At 42.2% G+C, this 12,399-nt stretch overlaps 1 protein-coding gene across 2 annotated transcripts in view; it reads left to right on the top strand.

Moving 5' to 3' along the window:
- The window catches only part of DENND1B (DENN domain containing 1B), a 3,525,330-nt gene that overhangs the window by 1,943,420 nt on the left and 1,569,511 nt on the right, over positions 1–12,399 (top strand). For both annotated transcript variants that reach the window (XM_044080248.1, XM_044080247.1), the window contains exon 6: positions 4,670–4,739. In XM_044080248.1, coding sequence (XP_043936183.1) covers positions 4,670–4,739 — 70 coding nt within the window. The remainder of the gene's footprint in view (positions 1–4,669; positions 4,740–12,399) is intronic.

Genomic DNA, 12,399 nt, shown 5'->3' with positions numbered 1-12,399 from the left:
CATCATATTCTATTATTGGTTTGATGAGGGAACAGTACAGGGGGGATATAACCTCATTTTTTCTGTAGGCAATGCCCTTATTTATGAGGTGAGCAACATAGAATGTCCTTCTTACTACTGTGGAGACATGGTGATCAAAGGTACGGTGCGTACCCATGTCTCTCACCAGTGTTTGCGTGCTTAGGGTATTGCTATTTATGGAATAGTTTTCAGGAACATCACCCTTGCTGAAGGGGATAATGATGTATTTTTTTTGTATTGAGTGTAAGTCCATGACTTTGGCACCAATCAGTCTGTGTAAGTCGTTATTGTAGGGTATTGACATCATTAGGGAACTGAATGGCCGTTCTTAGTTTGCAATCATAGGTAAAATTTGTCAGCCACAGACCTTTAGTTTTTGCCTGTACTTTGGAGAAGTATATTCTGAATAGCAGGGGCCTGAGAACAGACCCCTGTGGTACACCTCTTGTTACTGGTCTGCTGGAGGAGGTCGAGTCTCTTATTTTGACTGAGTTCTATTGGTGAGACAGTTTGCAACCAACCTGGCAATATATGGGTGAGTTTATCAATAATGCCTGCATGGGAGATGTTGTCAAAGGCCCTGGCTAAGTCCATACAGGCCGTATGCACAGTTTTACCTTCATCAAGGGCTTTGGTGACTATCTTGAAGTCCACAAAATTTAACAGGCATGATTTCCCTTTGATGAAGCCAAACTGGGTAGGGTCAAGTGTTTGTGCATTAACTATATCTTTGCTGATAAGGTCATGATGATATGCTCCATGGCTTTGCAGATAAGGCTTGTTAGATGTATGGGTCTATAGTTCCCAGGGTCCATGAATGTACCCGCTTTATGCAAACAGATGACGGTAACTGTTCTCAATTCAGCCAAGACAAAACCCATGCTAAGGCTGTGGCTGAACAAGGTACCCAGCGGTGTTGCTAATTCCTGTTTTAATCCATTGAGAACGCATCCTGAGATGTCTGGTCCCAATGAGGATGTGTTTTTAGCCTTAGAGAGGGTGTTTAAGACTTGCTTCTTTGAGATAATAGGTGGGGGATAGATGGTAGGGATGTTTTGTGTTATATGTGGCGGGGACAGGGGAGTGAAGTTTGCACTGAACCTATCAGCCAGCAGGTAGGCTATATCCACCATTTCTCAATATGTAGTACCATTAACTACACTTTCTGTGCAAATATGGTTTTCCTTAGCTAGGGGTGCTAATTTGTATTGATAAGTAGCTTTAGAGGACTTTACAAGATGTCTTATTTACCTATTTAAGTTGAAGAGGGATTTCTTCCAGGTTTGAGACCATAACTTCCTAATGGCTGATGTCCACCAGGCGGTTTTGTTCTTCTTTGAGGATCTTGCTTTGGTTGTATCAGGTACGGCAGAGTTAATACAATTGCATAGATGCTCGTATAAAGAATTAGTGTATATCCCAGCATAGGTAACCTCTCCATCAGTGGGTGGAGGGGGTATGAAGTTGTTCATGCCATTGCATAAGAAGTTGTAATTGGCTTGATGAAGTTTTTCAGTCTAGTTGCTGCTGGGGGTGGGGGGCGTTTCTGGTGTTATTGTTACCTCCAACTAGTCTGATTTGTGGTCAGACCTCACCAATGAGGGCAGCACACTTGGGGTGGTACAATGATCATCCATGTTGGCAAGCACCAGATCCGGAATGTTTGACCCCCTTGTTGAGGTGTCAGCCAGCTAGTCCAGGGCATTGGAGTTAAAAAAAATACAGGAACCTTTGAGTGAGAGTGTTATTACATATATAATTAACCCAGTCAATGGACAGGTAATTAAAATCACCCAAAACCAGGGTGCTTGGTTGTATCTTGATCGAATCAAGTAGATCCAGATAGGCTGAGTGGGTGTCCTGGTTCATGGAAGAAGTCCCATAGCTAGTAATGATTTGAAGAGGGTTCTTACCAGCAGTTAATTGCACCTGGAGTAATTCATGGGAGTTGCTCTGTTTAATCAGTCTTGGTGTATTTGTCTTTTATGAATATTGATACACCACTTCCCTTAGTTCTCACACCTTCAGTTTGAGGTCAGAACGTGTGGAAGGAATTGTAACCCGGTAAGGCTGGGGTGCTTTCCATAGCCTTAAACCAGGTCTCCATGACTGCATAGATGTTAGCATCTTCCAGAGTAAGGACAGCTTTCAGTGAGTGCAGTTTCAAATTTAGCCTCCTAGCATTGAGCAGCATAACCTTGAATTTGTTTTTAAATGGTCTTATTACATTGGCAATTTTGTCCTTGTGATGCTGCCTAAAAAGGGGCATAATGGGGGTGGCAAGAGCCTTAGCCAGTAACCGAAATCTCAGAGGTGACTGATGAAAACCATCTTTGGCAAGGCATCGAGGTCTGTCACTCATGTCATCCTAGGCTGACGCGTACTGGATCCCCTTAGAATTACACCAGAAACTAAGCCAGTTATTGAGGTCAGTCATTTTTTTGTTTGTAATGAGGCATCATCCTAGGTGATGGTAAAATGCTGCTTAAGGCTAGAGACATACCTGCCTGGGACACACAATAAAAGGGCTCAATCATGTCTCTTTTCATATAGTCCAGTGAGGTACATCTCAAGTAATTCACACCAACATGGACTTTGACTGAGTCATAACACTACCTGCTTTTGAGAGACTTGAATGCGTGCATGATGAGGCAGATCCTGGCACCTGACAGACAGCTGACTGTGATCTTTTCCTTATCCAGCCTGGGAAGTGGGGCATCTGTGTGTCTCACAATGGAGTCACCTATGACTAAGATGTTTGGTTTTGTGTTTTGGCTTAGGGGCTTGTCTGGTGAAACACTGGTGAGTAAGCTGTTATGTGTACTGTGTTTCGCAGACGATGTATTATGTGAAGTGTGCTTGTGTTTGAGAGGTCTCTAATGTTTAGGTAGGTTTCTGATGAGGACCTCTGCAAATGTAAGTATGTGTGTTGTTGGTCTGGGTGGTGAAGGAGGTGAGGTGTGCGTGCTGACAACCCGCTCAGTGTCAGATGTACCTACTGGTCTACAGGAGAGCATGGATTCTAGGTTCATAATATAGATGCATCTCTCACATACTGAATTTGTGTGAACTAGAATAAGAGGGTTGTCAGTGCACATGAGGCAGTTGCTACACTGCCTCAGGATGTCCATCTCGACCAAGCTGGCTGGAAAAAGTGTGGGAAATTGTCTCTCCATAGTGCAAGGTAAATCATTGTGCTCAGGACAGGAAGGAACAGGTAAGGTAGATGGACAGGAGAAGAGGTCCAAATAAGGAGGAGCTAGTGGGTGGGACTTGTAATGGTACCTTTGAGGCTGCGCCTAATGTTACACCTGAGAGTGGAGCAGGACCATGAGAAACCTCTAAAGGAGCACTAACACTGGGCTAAGGGAAGTTTAACAAGCAAGAAGAGTCTGCATCTGTTACTGCCATCAGTACCCACCCCTATGAGGCAGTAAGCAGCTAATACAAGGAAAGCAATGAAAAAACTCAGGCTTAGCCCTCAACGAATGAAACGCTCAAACTAAGCCCTGAACCAATGAAAAAGCTCAAAGTAAGCCCTGAACCAGTAAACCTTTAATTAGATAGTCCTACCATACTTCTCCTGCCATGAGGTACAGTGGGGTTTTTCCAAGAAAAGATGTCCTGATTTTTAATGCTCAATCCGACACAGAACTGGATTCATCTGGTCTGAATCCAATCTATACTATGGCCAACAGAAGTGCAAAGCAGCACAGAATAAAAAAGCAGAAATACATTTTTCCTTAAGTTAAGTAACCAGTGGTGTAAAAAGAAGCACAGTAGAACAGATATTTTACTTAAATTAGACAAATGCAGCAGTTGGTACGATATACAGTCAAATTGCACAAATGCAGTAACAAAAATTGAGCTTAGAATTTGTAGTTCTCTCTGCTTGTTGGTATGAACGGAGGAGCAGAGGCTGGTCGCGTAACTCTCTGGAGCCCATCTAAGATGAGCTTGAGGGACATAGCAAGAATATGAGACAAAATCAGGGACAGCTGAGAGAAAGGTGAGTTACAATGCCTTGCACTGTATGATTTTTTTTGTTTCATTCTTTTATTCACAGTGAAACATGTAAGATGTATTCAGTCAAGAAAGTGACTTTAATTGCTGGGCACACTTATGTATTTTTCTGTATACATGTCTGTGTGCATGTGTATAGGTTACTTGTTTCTGCACCTCTATGAAGTGTGTGTTGGTATCAAATTCTTACATAATTTATATTTTGGTTGTAAAATACTTTTTTAACAATTGCATATGCTACAGCAACTCTGAAACATTAGGCAGAGGAACAATTTTACATGAAAAATGAAAAGAAATGTATATACTAATAAAAAAAACAATTTGACAGCCAATTATCTAAGTGCAGTAATACTGTCCATGGTGGTTGTTATAGGGGAAATAATGCACCTTCTGGCATGTAGATGCCACAACACCCCTTGGACAGTCTGTTATCGTAACACTCGCACTGTAGTGAAGTCAGAATAGTCTCAACTTTTTCATTGCACTGCAAATATTAAATATACTATACAATAAGCTGAATGAATAAGGAAGTAGCTTTCCTGTAGAATAAATATTAATCTATTCAAATTGGTAAATGCTTTTTTTCCTAATGGCTTTGAAGTAACACCCATGTATATTTTTTCAGCTATCTGCCATGGTTTGAAGTTTACTATAGACTCTTGAATACATTGTCTGACTACTTAGCAAAAGGACTGGTAAGTCTGGAAAGTTGAAAGCACGTTGAAGTGCCATATTTCTAAATATATTACTTGCATGTAGAAGTTTTTTTTTTTTTTTTTTTTTATGAATGCTAATATGAATGCTTTAACTTCAGCACTAGCCTCTATGGGGCAGTCCTACATCATTGTTTGAGTAAAAAGGAAATTGTGTGTCCCATTGCAAACTGAAATGTGACTCCGTGAGGTTTTGAGATACTTGGTCATATATTTCAGTACAAGTTTTCTCAAATTTTCTTTGTTCTTTTTCCTTTCAAGTACTGTATCCCTTGCATCAATTCAGATTATATACAAAACTGTCCTTTTTTCAGGTAATGCTGTTTTTTTCAAGAATTGCTGCTTCACATCTCCAGGGCTTCACCTTCATCTGCTGATTGCTGTCTATGTGGAGTTTGCATGTCCCCACTGTGTACATATTTTTTCCTCTGTTCGTGTTGTTTTCCTTTTACCTGACAAAGACACTATTTAGGTTGAATGACTATATTTTACATTCACTCTGGGTTTATATTGTGGAATGTGGAACTCACCTCCTTGGTTTTCCCCTGTAACAGAACACTTGTCTTGCTGACATTTATTCATTTAGTTATGTAATCAATTCACTTTGAAACATTTATCTTAGTTTTTATTTTATTTTATTTTACATTTGTTAACCGGGCTAGTCTAGCTGGATATATTACCATTTTCAGTAGAGGCCCGGGGAGAAAAGCTCCACACAAAACATAACAATGAGACATATAATAATAAAGAAATAAAAAATAAAAATATAAAATTAGTAATAAAATCAGCAAAAGTTAATGCACACAAACTACAGTAGTCATGAATAGTACTAGGTCAGTTTCAAAGCATCTTAATTAATGGATAAAGGCTATGCCCAAAAGCATTTACAATATAGCAAAAAAGTTAGAGTACAAGAGACTAGAGAAGTAGAAGGAGTAATACAAGATAAGAAAAGAGGGAGAGACAGTAGTCTAGAAGTGAGAAAAGAAAAGAAGACGAGAGAGGAGATGGGAGAGATGAGAAGTAGGTCAGAGCATAGAAGGACAGAAAAGGGGAAAAGAAAAAACAATGTATTTGCTAACTATTAAGCACAGAGTAGGATTAAAGGTAGGGAGAAGGGTAGTGAGGAAGTTAGTTAAGAAAAGACCATTACTTTCCCCATTGGTGACTGAACTTAAACATCTAAAACGTCAAATACTTAGTTCTTCAGTTATCTGAGCTCGATGTTCACATTTTTTTTGTTTCACTTAAATACTTTTACATATCTGTATATATTTTTTTATGTACTTTGCATGTTACAACTTAGAATTATTAGATATACTGCTTGCAAAACTGCTTTTTGGGTAGAAGGTAAGCTTCTTTCCTGAGAGACATTGTAAGTTGGAATTAGCATGTATAGTACTAACCAGTCTAAATCACAAGTTAGCATGAGAAAGAGGTAGAGGCGATCCTGTCTGAATCAAACCTGGTTTGCAGAATTTCTTCCTTATATTTCAAACATCTAAGCTGTACACTTGCATTGTTTTTAGCATGGACCTTTTTAGATACATTCTAATTTTTTATCACATTTGCTAAAGCTGAGTAATTGCACTTTACTGAATAAGAAGCATTCTTTTCCCAGATATTAAGATAATATTCCAAATGCAGTGGTGGGCAGTATGAGCCTGTTCCAAACGCTGGTTAAGAAGAAAAGTAAATTGTACGTTATCTTGGAGAGAGAGGAAAGATAATGCCTTTCTGCTTTGCCAGTAATGGCCTTCATCTTTCCCCTTAGGGTGTCTCTATATTGGCCAAGACATACAACACCACTGTAGTGCCCATTTTAAGCAGATTTAGTCTTCTACACTTACCATCCTACCAAATCACAGTCAAGTCCATGTCAATGTAACACTCTCTCACTCTCTTACAAGTCGTAGCCAACACCTACTGTGACCCTATGAACAGCTGTTGCTATCTGCAGAAGTTTTAAAGCAAAGGATTGAGGTGGAACAGAAGTAGGCTACAAAGTCTTTCTTCTGTGTCACACAGTCACATCTACTGACAATTTAGAGTCCTCAAGACACCTAGTGCACTGCCTGAATGCTCATAGGTTCATAGGTTCATACTAGGCTATCTGCCCTAGGGCATTTATAAGCCTAGCCAGAATGTATTTGGCTTTCGCCACCCATTTTAAATTTATTTTGCTATGCCCTTTTTCGAGGTTAGTATACTGTGCCTCTGTCTGACAGTGACACAGAAGTGATACCCGGGGTAAACCTACGATCTCCCATCTACTCAACAAGATTCCTCTTGAAGAGAGTCAATGAGGGACTCTGCCTAACCTGGACTGGGATTTTATTCCAGAGTGAAGGGCGCCTCTGGGTTATGAATCTGTCCCTCCAGCATGTCCTATTTATTTCAGTGCTGAGGTTCAAGTCTCTCGAGCGCGTAGCTCGATGGGATTTGGATTTTCTGAGGTGCAGCATGTCCATTAATTCTGGGTTGGACATGGCTTTATGCATCAGGCACAGATCGCCTCTGAACAGGCGGTATGCCACTGAGTAGAACTGGAGTTTTTTTAACCGGGCAGCATATGGCATCTGTTTGAGCCCTTTGATCCTCTTGGTGAGGTACTTTTGGGGTCTTTCCAGTTGCTGCAGGTGTCTGGTAAGGTACATCCCAAAAGGGGCATTGTACTCAATTATGGGCCTCATGAGGGATGAGTAAAGAGGCACGATGACCTCCCCTGATCTAGATGTGAATCCCTTCATGATTAGGTGGGCTATATAAAATGTTTTTCTAACGACTTTGGCCACGTGGTTGTCAAATGAGAGATTGCTATCAACTTGGGTCCCCAGGTCTCTAATTACTTCTTCTGTACTTAATGGATTACCACCTATGTGGTAATTTGTGGGCACTTTGTTTTTGCCAAAGGGGTTGACTATACACTTTTTGGCATTTAGCTTGAGGCCATGCCTCTGGCACCAGTTGTCTGTTTCTATGAGGCCCTTTTGGAGGATGCTTGTGTCAGCTGGAGAGTCGATTATGGCGCCCAGTTTGCAGTCATCTGCGAACTTGGTCAGCCACAGTCCTTCCGTGTTGGCCTGTACCTCCGAGAAATATATACCGAACAAGAGAGGTCCCAGGACTGAGCCTTGTGGGACACCACTTGTAACTGGTTTGGAGTCTGACATGGCTCCAGCAATTCTAACCATGTGGGTTCTGTCCTTGAGCCAGTTTGCAATCCATCTAGTGACATAGGGGTTTATATTTAAGCTGGTGAGCTTATCTATAATGCCCGAGTGGGGTATTGTATCGAAGGCTTTTGTGAGGTCCAGGTAGGCTGTGTGGACCACCTTCCCCTCGTCAGTGGCCTTGGTGACTGTTTCAAAGAAATCAACCAGGTTTAAGAGGCAGGATCTGCCCTTAACAAAGCCGCAATGGGTAGGATCCAGTGACTGTAGGTCCCCAATATCTTTATTTATGAGGTCCATGATGATCCTTTCCATAGCTTTGCAGACCAAGCTAGTCAGGCTTATGGGGCGATAGTTTCCAGGATCCGTTGAGACACCACCTTTATGGAGAGGGACCACTGTTGCTGTACGCCACTCTTTGGGCACATATCCTGTAGTAAGGCTGAGATTGAACAGTAGTTTTATGTTTGGGTTTAGCTCTTCTTGGAGTTCATGTAGGACGCAGCCCGGGACACCGTCTGGTCCCATTGATGCTGTGTTTTTTGCTTTGGAGAGGGCGGCTCTTACCTGAGCATCTGAGATGTCAGGGGGCAGCACTCTGCTGGGATAGATATTTGCCCTTTTGGTGGGGAGGGGAGTTTGCGCTGAACCTGTCAGCTAGGATGTTGGCAATGTCTGTGGGTTCAGTGTATTTTTTGTCATTTTGGACTAATTCTGAGCATATCTGGGAATTACCACCCAGGTTCCTAACATAACTAAAGAAAGCCTTGTGATTATCCTTAGTGTCCTGTGCAATTTTTCTCTCGAAGCTGGCCTTAGACAATTTTATGAGTGCCCGTAGTTTTTTGCTAATACTGATCAGTGATGCCTTCCCTTTTTGGGATTTTGCTCTATCATTTAGTAGCTTCCTATAGTTTGTTTATGGCTGGGGTCCACCAGACAGGACGTCTGCCTTTGGAGGATTGGGTCTTGGTTTTATTTGGGATCGCATGATCCATGCATTCCTGAAGGTGTTCATAGAAGGCGTTTATAAAGGATTCTGGGGTCTGGGCCGTATTTTCCACAGGCCCGGGGGCTTTGAAGGATTCCACCTCAGTTTTGAGGAGTGTGAAATTTGCTTTAGAGAAGTTTTTCACTGTGGTTTTCTGGGCAGGGGGTGGGGTCGGGATGTGAATATCCAGTGAGATTAGTTTATGGTCTGATCTTACCAGTGAGGGATACACTTCTGGTCTGGAGCATAGAGTCCCCATGTTGGCGATGATCAGGTCCAGTATGTTTTCCCCTCTTGTGGGAGTGGTAACAAGTTGTTCCATAGCATTTGAGTTTATAAATTCTAGGAACCTTTGGGCTAGGGTGTTGGAGCTAGAGTAATGCTCCCAGTCTATGTTTGGGTAGTTGAAGTCACCCAATGTATGGTGTTTGGAGAGAACTTCATATTTTCCAGTGTTCTCAGAAAGGTCGAGTGGGGTTCCTGGGTTTGGTAGGGTGGTCTGTAGCAGGCTATAAACTGGAAGGCAGTTTTACCCACTGTTAGTTGCACATGGATAGTCTCTGATGCTTTGTGCTTTGCCACCAACCTGGAGGTGTGGGTATCTTTGATGAATATCGATACTCCCCCTCCTTTTGTGGTTCGGTCCAAGTTTTGGGGCCGAAAAGCATGGTATGAGGTATAACCTGGTAGTGCTGGGGTGCTCTCGGGAGCCCTGAACCAGGTTTCTGTTACTGCACAGATATCTATGTTCTCCATGTTAAGGAGAGTTTTGAGTGCGTGCATCTTGAGGTTTAGACTGCTGGCGTTGAGTAGCATTACTCTTAGTTTCCTATCCCTTGTGATACCTATGGAGGTGGGTTTGTCTTTTGAGCCTTGCCTAAAAAAGGCACTATGGGGGTAGCAAGAGCCTTTGCCAATATCCGAAAGCCCAGGGGTGACAGGTGCAAGCAGTCCCTAGCGAAGCATCGTGGCTTGTCGAGCATATCATCCCAAGCTGACAGGCATTGGATCCCCTTTGAATGACACCAGTACTTAAGCCAATTGTTGAAATTGATCATCTTGTCTTCATATTGTGGCATCATTCTCGGTATGGGTAAGATGCTACTCAAGGTCAGGGTCATACCGGCCTGGGCTACATGCTCAGAGAGCTCCTTTATGTCTCTTTTCATGTAGTCCAGGGAGGTACGTCTCAGGTCATTCACACCAGCATGGACAATGACTGAGTCATATTTGTACTTGCCTTGGAATGACCTGAGTGCTTGTGTTATGTGGCGGATCCTAGCGCCCGACAGGCTGCTCACCGTGACCCTCTCCTTGTTCAGCCTGGTGAGTGGGACGTCAGTGTGCCTGACGATAGAGTCACCTATTACAAGTGTATCAGGTGTGTTGTTTAGTCTTAAGGGCTGTGACTCTTCGGCACACTGGCTTTGTGAGATATGTGTTGCACGTGTTTTGTTTTGGGGTAGCGGTTGCTTGGGTGTCTGCTTTGGAGGTCTCTGCTGCTTAGGCAGATCTTTATTTAGAGCCTCCGAGTATGTTTTTGTGTGATTATGTGTTTGGTTTGCTGTCGTGGTAGGTCTATGTGAGACTGGAATTGTAGTGAGTGTGGTTTCCTTCTCCTCCTGACTGGTTATGCCAGTACTGAGTTGAGAGAGCTTAGCCTCCAGTTTGGCTATATGGTTGCATCTCTCACATGTGTTGGAATTTGTTGGGAGGAGGAGAGGGTTGTCTGTGTACATGAGGCAGTTATAACATTACCTCAAGATTCCCAGATTCACTAGCTGGACTGGAGAGGAGATTGACAACTGACCTTTGGACATGCTAGAATAATATTGGGAATTCCTTAATTGAAAACAAGGGCCAGTGGGGAGTGAGGGTGTAGTGCTTTTAATTTTTAGTGCTGACTTATATAATTGCTTTAGTGAGCAAGTGCCAGGTAACTTAAGTGCAATGTGTTACAGGTAACTTACATGCAAAAACGACAAACAGTAACTTTCTTTCAAGTGAAACAAGGAAATAAGTACAGTAAGCAATACAGATATCACTAGTGATCCACAGAAGCGCTGAGAAGCCGTGTATTAGGTGGAATTAGCGTTCCAGGGAAATAACAAGCAAACAAACAACAAGCATATAAACAAAGGTAGATTCAGCAGGCCTGGATCTAGTCTATGCTACTGCAAACAAGGTGTACCAATTTCAGTAAGATACAGTTCAAATATTCAGGCACTATAAACCTTTAACCAGAAATTCCCAGCTCAGAAGGGCAGAGTCCAGCCTCTTCTCCCACAAGAGTGCAGACCACGTACCTTCTTAATGTAAAATAACTGGCCTGAAGCCCAAGTGCTTAAACCAGAACTAATACACTTTAAGAATAACAGACACTGGGCTCTCAATCAGCAGTTCCCAACTTAGAAGGATGAAAGCTACCTGTCCTGCCACCACGGTGCATGCCACAAACCTTCCTAATGTAAAACAACTGGTCTGAAGCCCAAGTGCTTAATCCAAAAGACTTAGAATGATAGCTACACTTTAATCAAGTTACTACCAAGCAGTAATAAATACAGTTGAATACTTTAGAGAATGCCTGGATTAGTGCTCAAGTTACACAAACAAAGCTAGATCCAGCAGGCCCGAATCCAGTCTATGCCACAGCAAACAATACGCACCAACTTCAGTAAGAAGCAGTTCAGATATGCATGCACTATAAGCCTTTAACCAGAAATTCCCAGCTCAGAAGGGCAGAGTCCAGCCTCTCCTTCCACAAGAGTGCAGACCACAAACCCTCTTAATGTAAAATAACTGTCCTGAAAGCCCAAGTGCTTAAACCAGAATTAATACACTTTTAGAATAACAGACACTGAGCCCTCAATCAGCAGTTCCCAACCCAGAAGGATGTAAGCTACCTGTTCTGCCACTACAGTGCAGACCACAAACCCTCTCAGTGCAAAACAACTGGTCCGAAGCCCAAGTGTTTAAACCAAAAGGCTTAGAATGAGTTACACCAAGCAGTAATAAATACAATTGAGTACTTTTAAGATGATGCAAAAGTAAAATAAAGTAGGTAGAAACACAAGTACAGTAAAAGCAGATGAAATTTTTTTTTTTTTCCTGAACAAGTGCTGAGATCAAAACAACAGATTTGAGTGCTGAAACTAGAAAACTGGCTAGTTATAAGAAAAAAAAACTAAGCTAGAAGGCTTCCCTCCAACACAGAAGGGCTTGGGGGCTCAGAAGCCTACAAATAGTCTATACCACTTAACAGGAATCAAGCTTAACATTTTTTTTTCTGTTTCCCAGATGCTCTCTTTGTACACAGTAGGTGTGCCTGAAATCAGAATATGATCTCACTGCACTCAGTTGAGTGAGCAAATGAGATGGGCCCAGAAGGAGTATCCAAACACAAATTTACAAGAGGGGCGGGCAGTTTCAAAGCCACTAAGATTAACACCAAAACAAAAACAGGAAGGGTGGGTGGGAC

Source organism: Protopterus annectens, chromosome 8.part0, assembly GCF_019279795.1.
Source record: "Protopterus annectens isolate FY-2018-M chromosome 8.part0, PAN1.0, whole genome shotgun sequence".
NCBI classification, from domain to species: domain Eukaryota; kingdom Metazoa; phylum Chordata; order Ceratodontiformes; family Protopteridae; genus Protopterus; species Protopterus annectens.
This window is presented reverse-complemented; position numbering and strand designations above follow the sequence as displayed.